The sequence below is a fragment of the Chiroxiphia lanceolata genome, chromosome Z (genome assembly GCF_009829145.1).
Source record: "Chiroxiphia lanceolata isolate bChiLan1 chromosome Z, bChiLan1.pri, whole genome shotgun sequence".
NCBI lineage: Eukaryota > Metazoa > Chordata > Aves > Passeriformes > Pipridae > Chiroxiphia > Chiroxiphia lanceolata.
Window position 1 is genome coordinate 72,543,359 of NC_045671.1, and position 25,234 is coordinate 72,568,592.

The window sequence follows — 25,234 nt, forward strand, 5'->3', positions numbered from 1 at the left end:
AACAATTAGTAGTAATTTTAGGTAGTTGTAATTTTGTAATCCGCAAGAGTGGTATTTGTTGGAAGTAAAAATTCAGAATTTGGAGCACATATGATGTTAATTTGGGCCATTTGCCTGCACAGTTTACTTTAAATATGAGAATTTCCATGTAGTAGACTAAATCTGTGGAAGTCAAAATGCTATGCATCTTCTAGTCTTGCAATATGAAGTTAAAGGCCAGGATGTTTGTATCTACAGTGTTAGAAAGCACTGCCCCTTGTAAGCAATAATTAATCTTTATTATCTTCAGTAAAACTTAATAGATTTCTTACACACTATAAGCATCCTTTTGTTTAGTCTTACTTTCAATTCTTTTAGAATGAACTCTTATTTGCAGCTCATGATCATTAGATAATGGGTCCTTTAGTTTTGTTCTGGGGTTCTTTTTTCCCCTACCATCAGAAGTTCTGAATCAGAGTAGTTAGCTTTTTTACCTCATTGTTTCATAAAGCTCCACTGCAACTTGCCCTTTAATTTTACTTCTTGTCTGCCAGCTTCTGAGTAGACAATATGCTGAGCCACACTAACAATAGAAGGGAATTTTGTGCCAGGCAGAATTGATATCCTTTTAAGGCAGAGAACCCAATGAGTGAACAATGCTGGGAAATACTGAGGATTCCCAGCAAGACCCAGTTTCAGTTCTCATGATGAAATGTGCAGCAGCGTAGCAAAAAGTTGCTTGCAAAAATTGCTGTTCTTTCTACACTTTAGATATAACCTTAAAATTGTTTTATCTTCTCTAGTGCTTCTGCTATTAGTGTTGATTTATTTTGCTGTTACAGATTAAAAGGTTAGTTTTGTTTTGACTCATTAAATTAATGAGAGCTTAAGTTAGGCAAATATAAGTTAAAAATGGCTAGAAGTTAGTAAACAGTGTTGTAAAATCAAATTAATGACAGCTTTTATGGAAAGTATGACAGTGCATGGCTGCAGTGGTAAAGGTCTTTATGAACATAATTTAAGCAGTCATCCCACAGTCCATTTCATGAATACACCATATGTAGTTAGTTAGTGCAGCAGGACTAAGAAGCATCAGCCCAAAACCCAGATGAATGCTGCCCTGTCACTGAACAATCTTCGAAAAAAGAAAGAAAAAAACCTCCTCTCCCCTCCTAAAATAGTGTCTGTTTATCTGAAACCACTTTGATCAACATGAATGAGCGTTTAAAGTAGTGTTGTGTTGATTTTTTTAGTTGACAAAAATACACCTCTCACATGTGAGGTCACGGTGGAACATCCTTACAAAGTAACAAGATTATGCAAATCAAAGTAAATGTACAGATGTCCATTTTCAATACTAAAGTCAGCTTTGAACAGATCAGTCTTTTAGACCTGAGGAACAACACGGCATCAAAATATTCAAAAAGGACCTGTAAATGTCAGACCCCATTGAATGAAAGCAAATTTAAAGATTAATTGCATGGGTGTGGGTGGAACCAGTGCCAAAGCAGAGAGGTTTTTAAACTGTCAGGCTGAAAAAACATTTACACAAGTTGTGTACAAGTGAAGTTATGCAAATCATATATGATTCCAGAAGGATACTGTGCAGAAATTTGTAATTAACATCTAAGTAGAATAGGGAAGTGCTGACACCACCTTACAGCTGCTTTCTGTTGTGCATACACAAGTGTGTATTGTGCACATGCAGCTCTACACTCGAGAGTCTGGAAATCAGGAAACTCACAGGGCAGTGGGAAGAGCAGAAAAAATGCTCACTAGCTTGATAACTTTTTCAGGCTGCCAATTCTGAAATAAATTAAAACAGTGTGGTATTGATATTGGCAAAGAGTTAAGTGATGTAACATTCCAAGGCAGGAACTTACTGAAAAAGAAACAGGAGTTGGATTGAAAAAAAAAAAAAGCTTCTAACACTGTAAAACCAGTGAAAATCTATTATCCAGTGGTTGAGGATGAAGGAACATACCTATAGTTTCTTTGACCTGTTCTTACTTCTTTTAGACCTTAATGATCCTAAATTGCAGCAACCCAACCTCCTCCAAAACACCTTTACTGAAGTTTATCCTTTCCAGAAAACAACGGAGCTCCCTGATGTCATCAACTGCTTACAGCATGAATATAAAAAAAAATAAAATTCATGTAAAAATAAATAACTCACTGAACAGAGAGCAGCTTTTTTTATCCTCCCCCCCGCCCCCAAAATATAACCTGTTCATACGCCCAAGGACGAACCTGACAAATGTGAAAACACAGTACAGTAATATTAAAGCTGTAGCTCTGGACAGGACCCCTACTGCCACCATCCTACATCTGTGGAACACTACTGTCTTCAAAGCATTGGCAAAAGAGCTGCTTCTAAGTGAGCTCGTAAGTAACCAAGCTTTCAGGAGCATTTTCATTCCTGCAGTAACAGAGAACAAAAAACACCTCTGCTTTTATAAGGCTCCTCTTTTTTTTGCTATAGTGGAAGATGCCACCAAACTGAAGTTGGTTTATCAGAAGTTTGGTAATACAGAACAGGTTCAGGCATTAGTCATAAAATGTCAGTACATCTAATTATTGTAGCCAGCTCACACAGATAAGCACCTGGCTTTTGGAGGTGATACTCCCGCCAAAGTAAAGTCTTAGACTCTCCCTAATCGCAGATGTACACAATATAAACCCTCACTGGGACCAGTGTCTCAGGCAACCAGACACTACCAATGGGACAGGGAACTAGGGGAACTGAAGAGGCTCAGATATTGATCCCAACTGCATGCTGGCATGCTCCAGGTTCTCCAGTATACACCTAGAGATCTTGGTGCCTAAAATGTATTCCAGAATCACAGAATCATTTAGGTTGGAAGACACCCTTATGATCATCCAGTCCAGCTGTTAACCTAGCACTACAAAGTCCACGCCTATATCATGTCCTTAAGTGCCATGCACCCTATATTATCAGAAAAGAGGTAGTAATAAAGAAAACCTGCTAAACATGGAAAGTCTGCCTCAGTAATTTAACTATACAAAGTCTTCACAACAACTTATAGGACTTTATAAAACATACAACATGCTGATATTTTCTTCTCTGCTTATCATCTCTAATTTGGATCAACTTTGCATTTTCTCACCAGCAAAATACGCTTAATTGAATTTTGAGTTTTATTAATTCAAAGCAGATGAACGAATCACCAAAATACCACCAAATGCTTCTGCTGGTTGCCACTGCTGAAATATTTCGTGTCCTCTAGAAATAGAGACTGCTTCACAGACCTGCACAGTCCCCTGGAGGGGAGTTTTACTGTGTTTAGTGAAATAGTTTAATAGTATGCTTTAACCTTAGTCAAATTCCATCCAACCAGCATTTTTACTTCCTTGAAAAAAAGAATAAAGATTTGGCTTTGCAAGCAAACTTATTCATAGGGCAATTATTATACCAGCTTACATGGCTCATCATTAAAATAACAAATCCTTTTAATTACAAAAAATTAAGAAATTGCTTCTTCACAATCAGAAATCACATCACTACATTTTGCTCATGAGAACAAATTTACAGGCTTAAGTTGCACATAAAGGGTTTATTTTAAATGTTTTAAGGATAGAGTTACATCATAATTATAAAAATTACTTACAGAATTAAGTAACAGATTTAAAGTGTTTATACTTCTAAATGCAGAGAACAGGGAACTGTCTACATTGTTCAAAATAAAATAAAAATAATGAAACCAAGCTCTAAAAATGAATTCACTACCTAATTTGAAAATGTGAACACGAAGACCTTTGAACTATACACATACCAAGAACCATCCTAACTGCACTAATGATGTAAAATACAAAATGCACAGCATTTTCAAGGAACCAGAAACTGTTTTTATGGTAATTAATTTCCCTGACGCAACTAGTTATTTCTCTCTGAAGATAAAAGCCCCCATGTTTAAACAATCCATTTAGAGAAGGCTTCCACCTATTGCAATAAAAAGGGTTTTCCCCATGTTTACTCCAACGTAGTTTAGGGTTTGGCACTCAAAAGAAAGAAGAAGAATGTAATGCTTTGCTATTCAAGTGAGATTTTATTTTTTCTTTAACAGAATACATGGTCCCTTCAAACGCTGTATGACACATACAACTGGAAAATTACCTTCCGTTGGCACTATGCTCGTCTCACCGGTGCATTTAATCCTACTAACAACCATTAAACCACACAATAAGCAAATTCACAAAAAACTGAACACAAAATAAAAACAGAACAAAACAAAAACCTAAACATTTTAACATGCAACTTTAGTTCATTACATTGAATGTTCTAACCCTCTAAGCATGCAAAAAAGGATGGTCTGCATTTAAGTTGTGTTTTTTTCCCTTTTTAGAAAGTTTTACATGGCAGCCTGACATCACACACACGCACACACACAATATACAACAATACTACAGCAGGTAAATGTGAAAGATGAATAACTTTTATACAAAGATCCATGGCTTGTGCCATCACAAGCCCTATGTGATTTTGGAAAGTAATGTTGAACCCCTATAACAAGGAACCAACATTTAGTTACCAGGGTAACGCAAGCACTGCATGCAGATCTGAAACATGAGCCTAAAACAAAGCCCAAAGCAGATGGGCAGGGAGTGGAATTAGTCTCAAGCCTCAAAAAGGTGGTTTAAGCTATCAAAAAAAAAAAAAAAAGAGAAAAGAAAAAAAAGAAAAAAAGGTGAAAAGAAAATATCCACACAACAGACAATGGGGACACTGAAAAACAACCATTAAATTTAACAGTTTGTAGATTATACTCTAATTGGCAGAATACATGGTGTATTCAAGAGGCTTGCAGAAAACCCACAAATGCAAGCCTAATGCTAAAACTGTTCCAGTAGACCTAAACCTCAGATATTTCAAAACAAACCTTATATTCCTCAGATATATAGCCCAAAGTTCAGTGTACTAGGTAATTCATGTATCTTGTGTATAGTCAATACACTCACTCATTCCTGTGCCACAAATATCGACTTGGGCTCATGGAGCCAGGCTCAGCTTTGAGATTTACATGCAGGACTCTTAAGAGTCAATAGAAAACACAACAGATCTGCAGGATGAAAACACTGTGTTGCAAATCTGCTCACTTTGTTCAAACACAAGAAACGTTTACGACTCAGGTACTTACTGCATAAGGACTGCATCAAGAAGCTATTCACTGAAAGACAATAGCCTGCCTTTGGTTGCCCATGATGAAATACTGGACATACTGCAATATAGTAGCGATGGACAAAGAATTAAGGTATCATATTTATACGGAGAGTATTTATTACCATTCAACAGCATAATGAGGCACAAGCCTTAAGGCTAAAATATGAAATCAGGCAAAAAAAATGGACAGAAAGGGGCTTAAACCACTGAGTCTTCAATATCAAGAATACCCACAACAGAGGTCATCCAGACCTCTGTCCTCTGATTAACAGTACTTCTCCTGCATCCTTCCACTAATGGCATATGGTTGGATATCAGAGTATTTGTTCCTTCCACCAACAGTGTTGTCTGTCTTCATGTACTGTATTCCTGTGAAGCAGTTCTTTGAAACCTGCGGAGCTCTGCCTCAATGTAACATGACAATTTTGTTGCTGTACTGGATCGTTGTTGCGTTTCTGATACTTTTAAAAGCTGCCACACTTAAGAAACCCTAAGTTTCATTTACAACTATCTTGCAAGATCAAAACCGTGAAAGGATTTTGCAGTTGTGGGCTGCTATTTACATCCACAATCTAATGCAGATGACTGAACCACTGAGACTGCCTACAGCTTCCATTAGATAGTACACCACTGGCATGCAGAACTCTAGTGTTCATAGAATGAAGCTCATGTTAACAGCATATCTCAAAGCAAGTACAATGTACACCACAAAAGGCAACAACAGGTTTAAACTGTAGATTTGTCTGGACACTCCTTATGTGGAAAAGCCAGAAAAAGAATAAATTGGGAAGATGCCTTCTTGAACCGAAATGATTAAAAGCAAACCAACACAAAGGAATGCAACAGACTGAGCAGAAGGCAACAAAAATGCTTCTCCTTCTCCAAAGTTACATTTTCAATGCAAGAGGACACCCCCTCCCACTCCCCTGGCGTGACATTGTACTTATCATGTAAAATATTAACTACTGTTAGGCTTCTAAGTCCACACACAAACATTCAGGTTGCTAGGTTTTGATATTAAATGAGACTACTGATGCCAATGCGTAGTCTAAAGTCTTCTGAAGTAGCATATATACTGTTAAAGTTGTGGCACCAAGCACTTGGGTTTTGCTAAGAAGTGTGTATAACAAAGAAAGAAGTACAACATTTAGGATTGAAGGCAGCCTTGTTGCATGTATTTTACTGGTTCCTACATCTTGTAAATATGGGCCATTAACCTGCATTTTCTAATTAACTGGCTATACAGATTAAATGTATTTTTACAGTTTAAAGCCTTTTCACTGAAAGGTGCATAATTCAAACACTTGATATCCTACTGCCCTGTGACTAGTAAAAAATGCACAAGTATTTCCACATACTGCAAGTTCTTAAAAAGCTAAATTTGAAATAAAGGGTAGAAACACAGCAGATTGATGTTACTTGAGTTAGGCACTCCTTGACGCTGCACAAACTGTTTAAACCTTTCAGGAAAGTCACCTCTGTCCCAACCCTGAAAACAAGGACTGCCAGTATCCAGGAAATTAAATTTAATGTTACAAAAGAAGGCGTATCAAATATCAAACTACACTTTCATGTGGTAGTTGAACAAGTGAGTGCAAGGCTGAAGAAAAAGTAAAAATCTATGAAAAAATTTAGATTAATGATTACAATACTAGATCAACTTTACACAGCTTGAATTTGCAGCTGTTCTTTGCTTTTAACTCCCTCCTGCCCAAACGTATTAACTTCCTTCAAGAAAAGGAGTTGTTTTACACAAAATGTGTCATGTTTGTATTACTCAGAACAAAACAGTTTTTTGCTGGCAGAGATTGTGGGTTCGCAGGGACATTTAAGCTTTCATTAAACTGGAAAGCAGTCAAGTCTTTGTGTCTACAAATTTTACATTTAATAGTTCCACAAATTTGGCAAAAGTTCATGATGACGTCTAGGATGTCTTCACCAAATCGTAGACATAAATATGGAAATCATCATCAAACTTGATGAAATAGACAGATGGTTTGGCTTCAACTTGATGAATGACCATGCCAGTCCTTTTTGAGCCATCTTCTTTGGCATATTCCACTTGTTTGCCTACCAGGCTGTCCACAACTTCACCTGGTTCCCGTTCTGCAGGAGGTGAATCATCTGTAACATAAATCCAGCAAGCTTTAGTAGACATTAATAAAATGTTGCAACACAGAAGACAACTGCATAGTCTTCTTTAAAACTCATACAAACTAATTAAAAGTTATAAATAGATTACGTAGAAAATTAATTTTGTTAAGATAAGCACCTAACAGTTGCCATGCTTGTAGAAAGTAGTTGCAGAAAAAATTCTCAAGCAATACTGTAGGAAGACAAAAAGAGCACTTTGATTGGTAAGAGAAGTAAATCTTTTGACAGGAACCCTTATGCACAAGTCATAGAAAATGGCTGTGGATAACTGAATTTAAGCCACTGGCAGGAAAAGACACTGGGCCTCCTTAGCAAAAAGGTAGCCAAACTAAACGTCCCTCTTCCCACAGATATTATTCAAACTTTCAGTGCATGCATGCCACTGCAACAAAACCATCTCTTCTGAAATGGTGGTTGGTGCAAACTCCTTACTGAAAGGGGCTTTAGACTCCATACTTGAACAATGCTGTTGGTAAAGCCCATAACCATATTATTTTCCTCTGTAGCAAAACCTAACCAGAAATATCCTTGTATTTTAGATGAACCCTATGGTAAATTTGGACACCAGAACGCGTGATTTGTAACAGGCCAATTGCCAAGGGACTGGCTACAAGCCAATCACAGAAAAAGTATGAAATAAGGTAAAAAAAAATTACTGTATGGAGAACAAGAAGCTAACCACACCTTTCTTCTCAGCTCCTCTTATCTTGTTCCCTATTTAGACAAACTTGTGGTTTGTATTCCAGTAAGAAACGTTCTAAAGCAGTTGTCAAATCTGATGTGGCTTTTATTCTGGAAATAAGCTTTAAAATTAATAATTTTGCTCCAAGTTTGAATTAAGAATCCCTCACAGACTCCACCCATTTTATTTTCACTTCTGAGAGCTGTGAAAGAACTCTGAAAAGACAAAAATCCCCCACCAGGGGATGAATAGATTGCCTTGTATTCACACTGAAAATTCTTCCACAAACTTGAGAAGTTTCTCTTCCAATTTTTTTTTCAGTCCCACTGTCACACAGTTATTTTCCTCTTAATATCAGTTTTATGGGAAGAGTCTTTCTCAGCAAAGATGTAAGCTCAACTCATATACTTGCACTTAGAAGCCTAGACAAAGTTTTAGTATCAGATCCAGTGATACAATTTTCCCTTACAAAAAAAAAAAAAAAAAGCTTAAAAGAAATGTTCTACAATTTGGTTTCCTAACATATGCAAAGCCTATATTTCAGAAGAGACAGTACCCTAGAAATTTTAGTTATAGTATTATGGCAAGTTCCAACAAATTTACAGAACTACTTCCAGGTATTCTAAAATCTGATTTGAGAAATACTACTCCGAAATACTAACATCCAATCATTGACTCAAGGACATAATTCAAAATATCTGGGAAACATTCACATTCAGGGACGGAAGCAAATATTCAGAATTGTTTAGAAAACAGGTAAGCATCAACAGTCAATAGTCTTGTGGAGAGCACAGAGAGAAAAGTGTCCTAAAAGCCACTACTACTTAAATGGTAAGAAAGCATATAAGCTTCCCCTGCCCTCACCCCCAAAAGTGGAAGAAACCAAAGCAGACTTAAAACACATTTCAAGTCCTTTTTAATAGTTAAGATAAAGTTGTGATACTTAAAAAGAATAAAATTAAAGGGAGCAACAAAAAAGGTGTTTGTTTGTCAGCTCTTCTGTCCAGAAATAAAGACAGACAAATGTTTAGTACAAAAAGCTGCCAGAGTAACTGGCCTACTTACTTGAATCAGGCATAATGCGAAGGTCACCTTCTTTATAATCATCTAAGAGTTGGTACATGTACAAGACGGGATCTTTCTCGTAGGTAATATAAAACCACGTGTTCATAATAGGAGCTCGAGCCAAAACCATCCCCCTCCATTCATCTTTTGAGCCATCCTCTGTCTCAAACATATGTTCCACAGCTTTACCAATCATTGTGTCTGCCAGGTGGGCATCACTAATTCGAGATGAAGCTGAAACGACAGCATTTCACAAGTTCATTCAAAAGCACAGATATGTATCTTCGTGAAAAATAATCTTTACCCTTATTCATACACAAATCATCCGATGGGAAGTTAGTTAATTCATACACAAAATGAACACTGTCCATTCCAGAGAGTTTACTACCGAAGACTTACAAAACTTCAGAATGTAGTTAAAATATCAATGTATTACTGTGCTCCCCCTATGACGAAACAATCATAATGCAAGGTAAAGGGAGATCAACTGAGGCCACAGCAGCAAAGACTCTCTGTATTTTAACTAGACACTGCACAGTGAGAGGCAGATAGGAGAAGAGAAAGACAGGCCAACCACAGAACAATTCTATGATGTTATTAACGGAGCTCTGAGGCTTGGTTCCTCCTAATTCCACTGTACAGACTGCTACCTATTGCTTTGCATTTAGAAGAAGGAATAGCTTATTCTGTTTATAAACTAGTATTTACTTGAGTAAACATCGAACCTGGTGGTTTGAAAAACTGTCGTTTAACAATCCAGTGCTAATTCTGAACATCAAAAAGCATTATTACTAACCAAGTTATTTCATTTAGAAAATGCCTTCCTCACATTATTAAAAGTACTTGAGGGAAGTACACGAGGTTTCCCTCACGAGGTTTTCCTCATGTACTTATGTGACATTATTACTGTTAGACACACACAATAGACACCACAGTCAAGATGTCTTACAGTTGAAATTTTAACAGAAACATAAACTTTAATCAAAAAAAACCCCTACAGAATATACTGCACACTACTTGAAGACAGCAATTGCACTCACTAGTATCATCAAAACTTCGTGGAATCAAAAATAATTAAGAGCATTTTAGATTACATGTCATGAGACAAAAATGAAATTGACTAGTAACCTTCAAGTGTTCAGGTGCTATCTTGGGGGAAGTTTGCAGAGATTAGTGGAGAACATTTAATAATGAATGTCACACGCATATGAATTTAGGAGAAAAAAACTAAAATGCTTACCAACTCTGTCTGGAAGAACTTCAAGTGCTGAAACTCTTTCATCTTTGTGAAGTTCTAGTCCATACACACAGTCAAATCCATCATACTTGATGAGATAGAGAGAGGGATTTACAGGAACTTGATCAAGAACTGTGCCCTTCCATTGCGTTACAGGTCCACTCCCTTCCTTCCATCCATGCTGTATCCTGCAGCCTACAATGTTTCTTCGTGGCTGAGAAATAGGTTTGCTGGGTCCCACATTGTTTCTATGTTTTCTGTGCACAGATACAAACATTAATATTAAACAAGTACATACATATTCAAAATTCTACTTCTGAAAGTAGTTGTCTGCTTTTATATCACAATATATTTTACAGTTTAGCACACCTTTATTCAAATCAGGGCGTAAAGCATAGCCCACTGTATCGGAAAAAAGAAAAACACACTAAAAAGTAGTGAAACATTTTTTATGTGCTTCAAACGGTCAGTTTCCTAACAGCAAATTCTAAAACTAGTTTGCTTAAGCCAAAAGAACTATTCTGCTCCTTGCTACACTGAATGTCCAAAGTAAAACTCACCTGATCAGGTCTCACAGCACAAGGTTACCTGGTAGTATTACAACTTTACTAGCTTGTTGCTCTCTGTAGAACAGTAAACAACTCCTGTCCCAGGAGGCAAAAGTCAGTGCAAACATTACCAGTGGCTGACTAAAATTCTTCCAAGCTGTTGCTTTTTCCCTAAAACAAACCTGTTTTCAACTGAAGGAAATTTAGCCTCCTTCATTTACAGATATTTTTGACTCAGAATATTTTTAAAGACACATGGTAGCAACAACACTTCTGTATCGCTCCTTTTAATATGGGAAATGAAAAACTGCATGTAATGGAAATGGCCACAAAAGAGATACTCCTTTATGTGGAAAATAATTAAATATATTTTTTTATCCTTCTGCTATTTTCATGGAATTGGCATGGAAATTCCCTCTGGTGAATAGCAGTTGCTGTTCTGATCAACTGTGATGTAAGCTATTTGACAGTTTGAAATCACTGAAACTGTTGTAAAAGTTTTGTTCTATCCAGTTATTAAAAACACGAATTGGCAATTTTGAATCCAAATGGAAGAAACTAAGGGACATTATGACAGTATACAAAATTCTCCTCAATGTCAACTAGTTGTAAAATCAATTTTTGGGCTACTACTTGTAGCACACATCCTTTCAATGGCAGTAATCTATGCACGCAACTAGCATGCCTAAAAGCAACATCCAGAAGAGTATAAGTTGTAGAAAACAAAACTCTTCCTTAGATTAGTAGTGTCTAAAGAAAAATATCTCCAGGAACAATGAATGCTCTCTCAGAACTCTCTCTACATGATCCAAAAAAAGAAGGCAACAACCATACCACTGAAACCCTGGAAATGCTCTTTCAGAATAATGCACTCACTATGTGATATTGGAATGCTTAATGCTAAAGATATAATCATAGCTATAGAAAGCAAGACACACAATTCCTTCAGCAGCTTGTACCACCTCCAGGCTTTAATTCACCATGAAGATCTTAGCACAGGGGTTTGTCAAATTTCATTTTTGTGATCATTTGAGCTTTTTGAAGATCAAACTTCGATAGCACAGACAACTGGAACAGGTGGGAGTTTCCGTAAAGAGAGACTCTCCCACAAATCTGGTTCTAATTTTATGCAAAAACTAAAGTATGTTTTCAAATTCCAATTCTGTTCAAGTTTACATATATATATATATATATATATATGTATTTCTAATTGTAAGTGTCAGTAATATTTTACTTCTAGAAAATGAGATCAGAGAGCTGGTTCTTGGCACAGTAAAATTCAGTTTGTGTTGCATGTAATTCATTCATGTAGTTCTAATGAAACACTGCTCCATTTTAAAGGGAATAAAGACAACTAAAGATAAAAGCTAAAACTGACATTGCTTTATCTAGTTTAAGCAGTTTATGCTGCTAATCATCTCACCTTTGAAAAAGATTAAAATACTATTCATATTCAACTTCATAGTCAATTTTACTTTCTGCCTACAAAGCATAATCCACTTTGAGTTGGAAAAATAAGGCGAAAAGTTTCACACTCATTCTAAAAAAAATTATGGAAAAAGAGAACTTAACTGAGTTCAAACGGGTAACTATGTTTAAAATGCCTCATAGAGTAAAATGCATTACAAATTTAATTACAAGTCAAGTACCCGCCAGGTGTACCTGCAGTTCAAATTTTTGTCTGAAGGTTGTATTACTGAACAGCTGCTCACTCTCTTTTGCAGCAGTTCATACTATAAGAAATGAGACAGTCAAACCACTAAACTCCTAAGGAAAGCCTACTTCTTGCATCCTGAACATGTGGTAAGAAAGCACGTATAAGTTGTTAAATATTAATAAATAATATAGAATGTACTTCCATGTAAGACAACCAAGTAACCAATGCTCTTTTCCTTTGCAGTGTATTATTTTTGTGATACATCAAGTAACACAAATATTCATAACTTTCTATGATGCTATATCCAGAAGATCCAATGCAATTTTCTCCCCTCTCTTTCATTAGCATTATCTTTAAAATTCCATGGAGATTTGCTCTTGAAGACTAGAGAACATTTAGACATGGAAAACATGGAGCCAGGAGAAACAGAAATGAGCAAGTCCTGGAAATAGCTCGACACATCAGACACATCCCCATTGTAAACGGCCTTTTGATTCCCAAAAGTTTCAGATCCTCTTCTTTATCTTGCAGGGTGTAAGCTGTTAAGTAAAACCTAGTTATGTGGAAAAGTTTCATTATCAGAGCCAGATACTATAGACTGCACAGCCTGAAAGAAACCTCTCCAGGTTTTAAAGCTGTGTTTATATGGTCCTCACACAAACTTTTATTTGGCAGCTGCTGCCAGGGAAACCAACATTGTGCAGAACTGCACAGGACTGGCAGCAGAAAAATCAACCATTACCAGAGAGTTGTGCTTTAAAAAGGAGAATGGAAATCCCCAATAACCTATAAAGTCATCTACTTAGGGTCGACTGATGGTTTGTTTTTTTTTTTTTCCTGATCATCTCACCTCAGAAAAACACCACAAGGAAAAAAAAACAAACCCAGAAGGGTGAAAGAAAACCACACCCCTCAGATATGCCAAAAATGCACAACTGTGAAAAACTGGGAGGAAAACTGTAAGACATTATAAAGGTAGTACAGCAGCAGTGGTCAGGACACTTTCAAGTCTTTCATGATGCTAAGCAGAAAAGTTATTAAAAATAGGACCCAAAACTTAATGCGGTTGTGATCTTATTACAGCCTATCACTAACAGCAGAACGGTGATGAGAGACTGTTATTAACTACTTTTCATAATATTCAGATTATGAGCCACATTAGGTTAAGACAGAAGTTTTAAAGTACTTTCTGTACTCCCTCAAAAGCCGTCATTCAGTTGTGAATCTCAGCTCCACATGTTGCAGAAACCAAGAACTACTTTAGCATAAAAGTGAGATCAAAATATCAAAATGTTTAAGTTCACTTGTGAACTTAAATTGCAGCAGGTATAACCTGAACCTCAAAGTCTTTGAATTGCCAACTACATGAAATCTGGAGATCCTATAAAGAAAGGACTTTCATAGTTGTACTATTTCTTGTATTCTTTCCTCATACACCAAGGGTGGAAAGGATGAGATCCTGGAGTCTACTGACTGATCTGATGCCAGTGAGGTCAGCTTCATATTAGCAGAGATCACCACTACCCACTGACAGAGCACTTGGAAGAACTGCCCTATACCCACAGGAACCATCTCCAAAAGGCTCAACAGTTCACTACCATTTAGGAAAGAATAGTTCAGAAGGCTCATCCACATTGCTCATTCTATCACACCCTCAGTTACTGAGTCTTGCCTTGTTCCTTCCTCTGCTGCAAACCTTCTGAAGCTGATTCAAAATCTCAACGGCCTTTGAGTGCCAGTAGGCTTCTTCCTCTTTTTCTTTAAATGAGAGCAACTAAATTAATAACTAGATCAGTGACAAAGTGTGCATTACTAACTCATGGTCTTTCATATTGGCTCAGAGTAGTATCAGCATATAGTATTACATCATCATTCATAACCTACTGATTTGTGTTAAACTATAAATATAAACAATTCTCTACTACTTTGCCTCATTCTCAGACAAGTCAGAGAGAAGCACACAATAAATCATCTTGGCTTCATACAAAAAACCTTTACTAAATAATAAACAATTGAACTAGGCTAAATTAACATAAAACTTAGCTGGATGCTCAAGTTAAATGCCTCAAAATTATAACACTTAGGATCAAAACTTCTCATGTCCCACAAAAGCCTTTATGCTACGAAATTTACAGCCTATTTATTTAAATAAGTGTATATTAACACAACAGTAAAGACAAATCTAGCCACCCTCAAGTACGAAAGGCAACCCACCTCTGATAGTCTTCCCATCATACACTCCTTTCTCTGAGCGGTTGAAAGAGAACAAGAGAAATTAAATTTTAACCAACTCTACCTGTCCCTAGACAAATAAATGTTTCTCTTTGCCTTCTATGAAGATAGACAAGAATGGATAATGATGAGCTGGTGGAAGGGATTAGAGTAGTTTTACATCAGGTGGTGTTTCTGGGAAACAGTTAACACTGTTTAGCAGTGATTAACTATGTTAATCATAGAAAATACACCTGCTGAACAAATTGCTTTTGATTGATATACCACTATATGACTTTATACTTAAAATGCAGCTAGTAACATTTTAGTAAGTTTCACACTTACCCAGCTTACATTTCTTCCACCAGATATACAGCCAGATATGACATCTAAGACCAATTATACCCAGAAGATTACCTCTATTTTCACACAGCTACTCACCAATGTTCAGCTGCTACTATTTAAAAATATTGTAGATGGAAAAATACATGCCATGAAAGTGTAGCACAAGCAGGTATCCTTCCTTCCCACATAGATAGCAGCCTCCTTACAGAAGTATTTCAGTATACTCTTTATTTAAAAAAAAAAAAAAGAAAAATCTTTTCCAAAACTACAGTAATAGTGCATACAAGATTAGATTTGTCTAAGATTACATCGAGACTGGGTTATCAATAAGCATGATTTGCAGTTTCTATTGACCTGGTGACAATGCATGAACTCTGTGCCAGAGAAAAGACATCCTACAGTACACATGGATGATTTTGGGCTTGCATATCCTTCTCTATGGATTCCAGAAAGAACTGCAAAATTGTATTAAAGACAAATACCACATTAACAGTCAAAACAATGTTTTAAGTCTTTATCTGTGGGGCTTTCTTTCCTACCACCCTCCTGAAAGAATTAAAAGTCTGACTCTACACACATATATAGACTGAATATTATTCCACATGATTTTCAAGAACAAAGTGAGTGGAACAATACAGATATATTTCTAGAACAGTACTTGCAGTTACTGAGAGCTATACTTTAGCAAAAATATTAACAACTTACTTGTGGGAAGTCCTCTTCTTCATCATGCTGGCAGACACTCCTGCATGACCTACATATAAAAGATGTTGGAATTACTGAAAAATAATTTTAAAACTTACATAAAAGTCTTTGTTTTGAATGTCAAAACGTAAAGAATACAAACATGTCATGTTAACATTGATCAGTGACCTGCTATCTGCTACCATGGGAGAAGGCTCTGCAGAGACAGACATGGGCAACATGTTCATGAAGCTGTGGTGGGCTGACCGTGGCTGGATGGCAGGTGCCCACCAAAGCTGCACTACCCTCTCCCCTCTCCTGAGCTGGACAGGGGAGAGAAAATACAACTAAAGGTTCCTGCATCCACCTGGTCCAGCATGGGCTCGTCCATGGGCTGCAGGGGCACAGCAGGGGAACCCGAGCTGCCCCATCTGAGCTGCAGAGCTGCCCCACCCTGCTGCAGTGGAACCTCAGCTCTGGCTCCTGGAGCACCTCCTGCCCCTCCTTCTGCATTGACCTTGGTGCCTACATTGCTGTTTCCATGTTCTCACTCCACTCTTCTCTGGCTGGAATTCTTTCCGTGCCACGATCTTCTGTGTTAAACATGTTATCCCAGAGGTGTTACTGTTGCTCCTGACTGGCTCGGCCTTGGCCAGCGGCAGGAAGTCTGTCCTGGAGCTGGCTGGCATTGGCTCCAGGGGACAGGGGAAGCTTCTGGCAGCTTCTAAAAGAAGCCACTGCTGTAGCCCTGCACTACCAAAATCCAGCCACAGAAACCCACTACAGCTGCCAATTACTGCAGTAAGGATTCTACTTGCAACTTTTGACTGTTACAAGACCAAATAATTAAACTGCGTGTTTGTAAGAACTTAGTTGGAAAACAAAAAAAGTATTGCAGAAAGTTTGATTAGAAACCCACAAAATTTTTGGACTTTACTACGACCTCTAGAAAAAGCTTTCTCCCTCTTCTGTATATGAGGTGGCTGCGTTCTACTAATACACAATATAATAAAACATGTTTTGATAAAAATATGGTGATGTTTTATTTAAAAAAACTGTTAGAAAAAGAGAATGTTCTTATGAAACAGAGACACTGCAACACCAGAATGAGAGCACAGGTATGTTATGTTTTACATTACCGGCTAATGAGAGAAACGTAAGATATTGGCTAAACTAGCTCAAGTAATTAAAAACACTACAAAATAATAGAATGGTTCAGCACAAGAACTTGCTTTCTGTCCTCTGCTCAAGGACTCTTGACACCTGTGCATAAGCAGGGAGGTAAAAAGCATTTCTCTTTCAAAGTGAAGAACAGGAACACTAGACCTACATGGAAAGAAGATTTTACTACAGCATCTGCAATAAATACACAGCAGAAGCTACGCAGACCTCTGGGAAGGGGAATTTGCCTTGTTTGCTAACTTCTTCCCTTGGGAACCTCATATTTTTGATACGATTCAACTTTTTCATTGATGTAGTGAGCACTAAACCAAAGCCAACAAAGACAACTAAGCACTACTCGTCATCTCAACTCAGGCTACCTTAAGCTTCCAGTTTAATAAATGAAGCTGTGGCATTCTGATGTTTAATATAAATATCAAGAGTAAATATTTGAAGATGCAATGTGAAACTCACCCTCATAACTGACCAAATGCCTACTTGCCACAATTCAACCTCCTATTCTGCACTGTCTGAATTCAGTAAAGTCTCAAGGAGATGTGTAAACTCCTTTTAAAGACATCTCAGGTTATACTACTGAATTGCTTGGCTAGACACTTGGAAAAACTGTAAGAGCTTCTGTCCTCTACAGTAGCTACAGATAAGGGGATGGAACAGTACAGAATCCTTATGTTTAGCAAATTCTAATAAGAAGATCAAAAGCAGAATTATCTGCCTGTAGAATCTTTCGTGGTCCAGAAGAATTCCTTCAACATTAGTTTTTCTATTATTACTAGGGACACTAGAACAGGATGCTCAAAGCTCTATCCAGCTTGACCTTCAACACTTCCAGGGATGGGGCATCCACAGCTTCTCTGGGCAACTTGTTTCAGTGCCTCACCTGCACAGTAAAGAATTTCTTCCTAATACTTAATCTAAACTCACCCTCTTTCAGTTTAAATCCATTCCCCCTTGTCCTGTCACTATGTGCTCTTGTAAATAGTCCCTCTCCAGCTCTCTTTTAGGTCCCCTTCAGGTACTGGAAGGGCACAATTGGGTCAGCCTGAAGCCTTCTCTTCTCCAGGCTGAACAACCACAGCTCCTTGCCCCAGCCCTTGTTTATCTTTGTGACCCTCCTTTGGACTTGTTCCAAAAGGTCCACATCATTCTTACGTTGGGGGCCCCAGAGCTGGACGCAGTACTCCATGTGGAGTCTCACTGGAATGGACTGGAGAGGCAATACCACCCCTGTCACCCTGCTGGTCATGCATCCCAAAATGTGGTTGGTCTTCTGGGCAGCGAGTGGACATTGCCAGGTCATGTCAAGCTTCTCATTCACCAATACCCTTAAGTGTTCCATTTGCTGTCTAGCCCATATTTGAGTGCAGGACTGCCCTGACCCAGGTACAGGACTTTGCACTTGGCCTTGCTGAACATCACGAGGTTTGCACAGGCCCACTTGCCAAGGTTTTTGTCAAGATCCCTCTGGATGGCATTCCTTCCTTCCATCCTTCCAGCGTATCGACTGCACCACACACCTTGGTCTTGCTGTCAGACTTGTTGAGAGTGCATCCCATCCCACTGTCCCTGTCACTAAGATGTTATACAGCACTGGTCGTAATGGGATCACTGAGAAATGCCACCTCGAAACTGAGCCAGCTGACTGCAAAACTCTGAGTGTGAACATCCATTATTTCAAGGAAATATTTTAATATTTTTACATCAGGCAGAGTTTACCTTTCATGAAGCCATGCTGGCTGTCACCAAGCATCTCCTTATTTACCACGTGCCTTAGCATAGTTTTCAGGAATATCTAAGTCCACGATCTTGCCAGGCACAGAGGCGAGACTGACTGGCCTGTAATTCCCTGCATCTTCCCTTTTTCCCTTTGTAAAAATGGGGATTATGTTTCCCCTTTTCCCAATCAGCGGGAACCTCACTGGACTGCCATGACTTCTCAAATCTGATGGACAGTGTCACTTTCTCTGCTAGTTCCACCCAGTCCCATGGACTTGCACGCCTTCAGGTTTCTTAGACGGTCTTGAATGTGCTCTTCTCTTACAGTGGGTGGTTCTTCATTCTTCCAGTCCCTGCCTTTGCCTTCTGTGACTTGGAAGATGTGGCTGGAGCCCTTGCTGGTGAAGATTTGAGATAAAGTCACTGAATACCTCTATCACAGGCAACCAGGTCTCCTGTTTCCCTCCAGAGAGCCCATATTTTCCCTGGTCTCCTTGTTCATCCACACAGGCCTCCTGGTGTTTTTGCCTGACTTCATCCCTGTCAGGATGCATTGCTCCTGAGCTTGAGAGGAGCTGGTCCCTGAAAATTAACCACCTTTCTTGTGCCCCTCCTCCCTCCAGGGTTTTAGCCCATGATAAGTCTACCAAGCAGATTCCTGAAGAGACCCAAGTCTGATATCCTGAACCCAGAGCAGTGACCTTCCTGTGCACCTTCCTTGCTGAAAGCACCCTTTCATGATCACTGAAGCCCAAGCTGCCCATGAGCTTCACATTCCCCACCAGCTCCTCCTTCTTGGTGAGAACCAGGCCCTGCACAGCACCTGTCCTCACTGGCCCCTCTATCAGTTGGAGGATCAGATGGTCATCAGTGCAGTCCAAGAATCTTCTGGATTGCTTATGCCACACAGTGATGTCCCTCCAACAGACACTGGGGTGACTGAAGTACCCCATGAGGGCCAGGGCTTGTGCACATGAGGCAGCCTCTATCTGTCTGCAGAGCTTCTCATCTGCTCGATCCTCCTGGATGGGAGGCCTGCAGCAGGCACCCACTGATGTGTCACCTGTCCCTCCCTCCCTTTAACCCCAGCCCTCTTGGTCAGCCCTTGCCCATCCCCAGGCAGAGTTCCAGAGTACCAGTACAAGCTATCTGGCCTCAGGAGACCAAATATGATCAACCTTAACCCTACACAGCAAGGAGGTCAGCAGCTGCCTTCCTTGAGAACATAACAGCAAGTGACCAAAAGCCACAAATTCCCAAGCCTAGGCCACAACTATGCCAGAAGCAGAGATGGACCAAATGTGTATGATTTATGGGGTGTATTTAAATGACAGTGATACTATGCTAATCAACTCAATGTAAGTTAAGGACTACCCATTTAAGAGTAAAAAAGATAAAAGACAAATTTTAACTTCTGCAGAGGCATATTAAAAAGCAAAAATGACATCTCAAGAAATCTGTTTGTCAATTTCAATGGCAAATTTGGCATAGTGCCAGTTACGGGACAAACTATAATGAACAAACAATTGAAAAAGCGACTCCTAAACTACGTACGTCATTTTTTTAAAATTTATTTTGTTTAAAGAGTAAAAAGAACCAAATAGGAAGCAATTTTTTTTCTTAACAAATTTAAGTAAAACGTCCTAGCTTAATGTTTTAGATTTTAGGAAAAAAGAAATCCAGCCACATAACCATCCTCTACACAAGTTTCACGTGTTGTAGTTTTTGTTGTTCATTGCATGTCACACTGGAGTGGTCAGAGAAAATTCTTCTAACACTTTCCTGGAAAACCTAATGCCAGTTCTCTGAAGTTGGGCACAGCGCCGCATTAATGCTCAGAAGTCAACAAGACTGAGCTTAAGGACCAGGTCCCAAGCCTGTTCTCCCTTCTGTTCTCTCAGAGATACAACTCTACTCCCACAGGCATTCTGACAGTGTCAAAAGCACTCAGCAGCTGAAGGAATGAAAACTCATGGAAAATAAGTGTTCTTATTTTCCTGGGTCTCTCCTCTGAAACCACTGTAGTTACCTCTGGAATCAGTAAATGTTTCAAATGAGTAACAGCAAATTGTAAGCCAGTCACAGGTAAAATATAGGTCTGAAAGTTCCCAAAGGGTTACAGAGAAATCTTCCAGTATCAGTTGCTCCAATTCTCAACGGATGAGCATTTGAGAGCACGAGAATGGACTATGGTTTGGGTATTTTAAAAGTTAAGTGACCTTTCTCAATTAGATATGGCAGTTGGTTGGTTTCTTGACAATTTCATAAAAGCTTCACTTTACAATGGTTGGTGACAACAAATATGCTGCATCATGTTTCCCTACAGGGGACTGACATGACCCTACAGGTCACTGATCGTAGCTTTTGATGCAACACAAAATGAAGGTCGTGTCTGCACTGCTAAATTAAATTTTTGTATGTCTTTTCAATTTATCAGCTTCTAGAACCAAAGTCATTGTTCTTGAAAAACAAGAATAATAACATCTGCATAAAATCATTAACATATTTTAAAGGTCAATAAAGTAAGATCACTGTTATCCCTTAAAACCAATAAAAACCACCCGGAAAAAATACCTCACCTGCATCAGCTCTGGACCGCTGACCTGGTGATTTTCCAAATGGGGTCTTCATTCATCTGTGTTTAAGTGAGCAGCAAAGCTGCTTGACTAGGGTGAAAATCCAGTTCTTCCCAACTCCCAGGATATCTTCTCACTCTTAGAATTACACTATTTATTAATCCACCATTCAATCATGAACTTATACTTCCTCAAATGTAGAAGATGCACTTTCAATTACAGTACTCTGAAAAACAAAACAGGTGAAGTATTTTAGAAGCTTAATTTGAAAAAAAAATATTCTTTTAACCAAGTCTTAGTTTAATGCTTGTTTTCACACTCAACAGGATATTCCACTGCAATGACTGCTCAAGCCACCAGTTTGTCAAGTAAGTCGATTGTTCATAGATCTGATGAAGTTTTTGGCAACTCTCTACACCTAAACTCATCAAATTTCTGGAGTGTTTATTTAGTCATCACATTCCTCTAGTTGAGGGAGGTGAGGACAACTTTCAAAAAGTCCCTTCTAGGATTTATTTCCAGAAATTTGTCGCCACCTGAAAAAAGAAAATATTTTCGAATAATTACAGTTTAACTCATTTAAGAGTAACGTTTCTGGAAATTTATGCAGAATAATTCACTACTTCAGCGTTGCCCACAATTAAGGCAAGTGAGATCAGATCATTTCCTTAAGAGATATCACTGCTGCAATCATGTTCTCTCTTATCTGTGAATCAGTACAGGTCTTCCATCTTCTATTTCAGTTTTGGAAGCTGTTATCAATTTTCATACAAGGGTTAAAACCAGAAGAATTCCCTTAACTAGTGATCCAACTGAGGGAAAAAGTGTACCTTAAGCTTGTGCCTTACTGCATAAGGGAACACAGCAGGGACATGCCTTGAGGTATGGTAAAGCTGTTAAGCAGAAAAATGCATTTACATCTCACACTTGACAATTCCTTCAAGAATCCCACCCGTTAACTTCTAGGAACAATAAAGCAACACAGAGAAATACCTCTAGGAAGAAACAGCAATAGGGAGACAAACACTCAGCAATCTGCAGTTTTTAGGAAGAGCTAACTGAAGATATTCCAGAAGAGCTGGTAGTTGAAAAACAACTGCAATCTTGTATTATATATTATATATTGTATTATATATTCTGCTCTAAGAACACCCCACAAAACCAAAAAGCACCCCCCCAAACATAAACCAAATCATCACCACCTCCATAAATACGCAAAACACGAAAATTCTTCAGATTTAGGAAATAACATACCCTTTTACTCTATTATTCAAGGAAGCTGTAAATATTTTTAACACCTGTATTATATAATTCCCCCTCACATTATTTCCAATTCATGGTAAAAATATAAAGTATTTTGACCGCATTGATTAGATAGCTATGTTTAGAAAGAGAACTGTAACACCTCAAAGGATAAGGTCTTCTATCAGTTAAGTTGTTTTTTAATGGAATGTCCCCAATCATTACTATGCCACAAGTTTGACATCATACCTCTAAACCAGAAAATTTTTTCCTAATCCTTTAAAAGTCACAATTCATATGCTAGCACTTAATACTAAGTGCTTCACTCTGCTCTCTGAACCTATGGATGAACATAAGGCTACTGAAGTCAAAATGTAATTCGGGCATTCAAGCTGATTTTCTAGAAACTAAGCTACTAACTAATTCAAAACCTTACTGAAGATGAAACTTGAGCTTAACACTAGCATTCTGAATTAAATTTACATTGCAATTGCACATTGACTGTTCTGAAGATATTACTGAGAAGGCATAAAACCTGATTTTCTGAAAACAAAATTTATGGACAGATACCCATTTAAGGTATCTGTTTAAGGACAGATACCCGTTTCCTCAACACTCGACACCACAGGTCACCATCGGGGCAGCTGCAGCTTTCACTTAAAAGACAAATTGTTTTGACTTGTGAGCTGCTACTCACCAGCCCAGGTGTGTTGCTTGTTTTTTACAAACTTTTCCACATCACAGCATACTTTAAAAAAAAAAACCATGTGGAAATTAGATGACTACTTTGTCTGATAGTGCTCTAATTATTGCGGAGTATTTCAGAGAATATCAAGTGTTAGCCCTACAAATTGTCAACCATACGAGTTTTAATGAAAATAGTACAATCATACTATCAGACTAGGCAGGAAGACAGGATATTAAGACAGAAAAAATGTAGCCACATAAAAAAATAATTTTTGCAGCATAAAGGGAAATAAAGGAAAATCCAACATGCACAGGCTGCAGTTTTCACTGTGAACCTCTACAAACTTAGTTGTTTGGAAACATTAAAATGTTTACGTGAGCTTTTAACTCCATGAAAAGAGTGTAACCACCTAAAATAATTCCCTAGCCAATTAGTTATCATTCGTGCCTGTATTTCCACAAGATTGCATGCATTTCACTGCAACACACAGTACGATGCTGTTTACCACGCTCTCATGAAAGTTTCATGAAGTTTCATGACCGTACTATCCACTGAAGAGGGACGTTAGTAGCACAAAAGCAGTGATAATTAGTGCCATTGACGCCAAACCCACAAATTTAAGTGCATCACTCCTGACAGTACACCTAAATTCTACCATCGTGAACACAGAGGGAAACAATTTGCTGCGGAAATGCTTTCCAGGTAAAAACCTGGAAGGAGAGGGATGGTAATAGCACCTGTCGCTTGTATTCAGATTATACAGTCTCTGACAAAAGTGGCAGGCTCACATCTTCTCAGGTCTGTTCCTGCTGCCAGAGCGGTGGAAGCTCTCAGCAGGGAGCTGCATACAGGAGGAATGTTTTAGACAGCCAAGTAAAAACGCTGGAGCCCACCAGGTGGTGCCAGAAGGCACCGTAGTACAGTAACAACTATGACAGGAATTATTTTGAAGAATTATCCCAAAGGTTCAGAATTAAGACAGGTAGCTTTACAAAGGACACTAGCTCTTTTAGAAGTCTTCTGTCTCAGGCAACAGTTTGAGCAGGTTTTATTTAAACTGTCTTTTAACATATGTCCTTACCATTGCTCTATTATAGAGTTAGAAACAGTGATCCAGGTGAAAGGTGGATTAATTAATTTTTTTTTTTAGTTTATCTTCATTAACTTGAGGCATTAGTACAGTTTTACAAGATCACATGGAAATGGTAACTTACAAATACTGAATTTTAAAGTTCTTACACACACACATGCACACAAAATAAATGGAAAGAACAGCCAGAGAGAAATCCTGGAAGTGTAATTTCCACTGTCTCCTATTCAGGTTTGTTTTTTTCCTTTTGAATTAGCAAATGCAGCTGTTAAGAGACCACACTGTAGTTTGTTCTTTACTTCCACTATGTTTTCCTCATACCATATCATTAAAGCAGCCTGTCTCACTTAATGCAATTTAGCATTTAAGATTTGCAGTGGCTGTAATTTGAAATAAACTCTGACTGTATAATTGAGCCACTTTGTAAAGGCAGCAGTAAAAACTTCATTAGAGTCAGTATTATGAAACAATATTTTAAACAAACTTGCTTATCTTCTTTAATTTCAGGGACTTAATTAACACATTCCCAGGATCAGAGTATTACCTTGCAAGATTAACTTTCAGAACTCCCTCACTACACTTCTAAATTGCAATAAAAACACCAGTAAAGAGATCAGGAGAGCACAGGACTCTCAGCACCCATGTTAGAATGCAGCTATTTCTGATTTAAAAAAAAATAAAATTGTTACAGTACAAATGTTAAAAAGATGTTACTTCTTCCAAGTGCGTAAATATTTTTCAGCCTCGCCTACATTACCCTTATGGTTACATAAATACGTATGCATTGTTTAATATCCCCCATTATTGTGGGAGATTCAAAGTACAGAAAATAAATGTCTTCTTGTCTGCATTAGAGCACTCATTCATCAGTAGCATGAAAAACAAAAGATCTAAGGAAATAGGACCATTCATTTTCTACAGAGAAACACCAAACAAAACCCCCAAAACACAGAGTAATTACATTCAACAATTACCACGCAGGACAACTGCTCTACATTACAG

At 38.1% G+C, this 25,234-nt stretch overlaps 1 protein-coding gene across 5 annotated transcripts in view; it reads right to left on the reverse strand.

Annotated features, from left to right (window-relative positions):
• Positions 1 to 3,534: 3,534 nt before the first annotated feature.
• The window catches only part of SPIN1 (spindlin 1), a 43,779-nt gene continuing 22,079 nt past the window's right edge, over positions 3,535 to 25,234 (reverse strand). For all 5 annotated transcript variants that reach the window (XM_032674699.1, XM_032674695.1, XM_032674697.1 and 2 more), the window contains exons 2-6: positions 21,216 to 21,438; positions 15,763 to 15,811; positions 10,300 to 10,553; positions 9,060 to 9,293; positions 3,535 to 7,282 (exon numbers count right to left, since the gene is read on the reverse strand). In XM_032674699.1, coding sequence (XP_032530590.1) covers positions 7,083 to 7,282; positions 9,060 to 9,293; positions 10,300 to 10,553; positions 15,763 to 15,811; positions 21,216 to 21,267 — 789 coding nt within the window. In that variant the 5' untranslated portion in view covers positions 21,268 to 21,438 and the 3' untranslated portion in view covers positions 3,535 to 7,082. The remainder of the gene's footprint in view (positions 7,283 to 9,059; positions 9,294 to 10,299; positions 10,554 to 15,762; positions 15,812 to 21,215; positions 21,439 to 25,234) is intronic.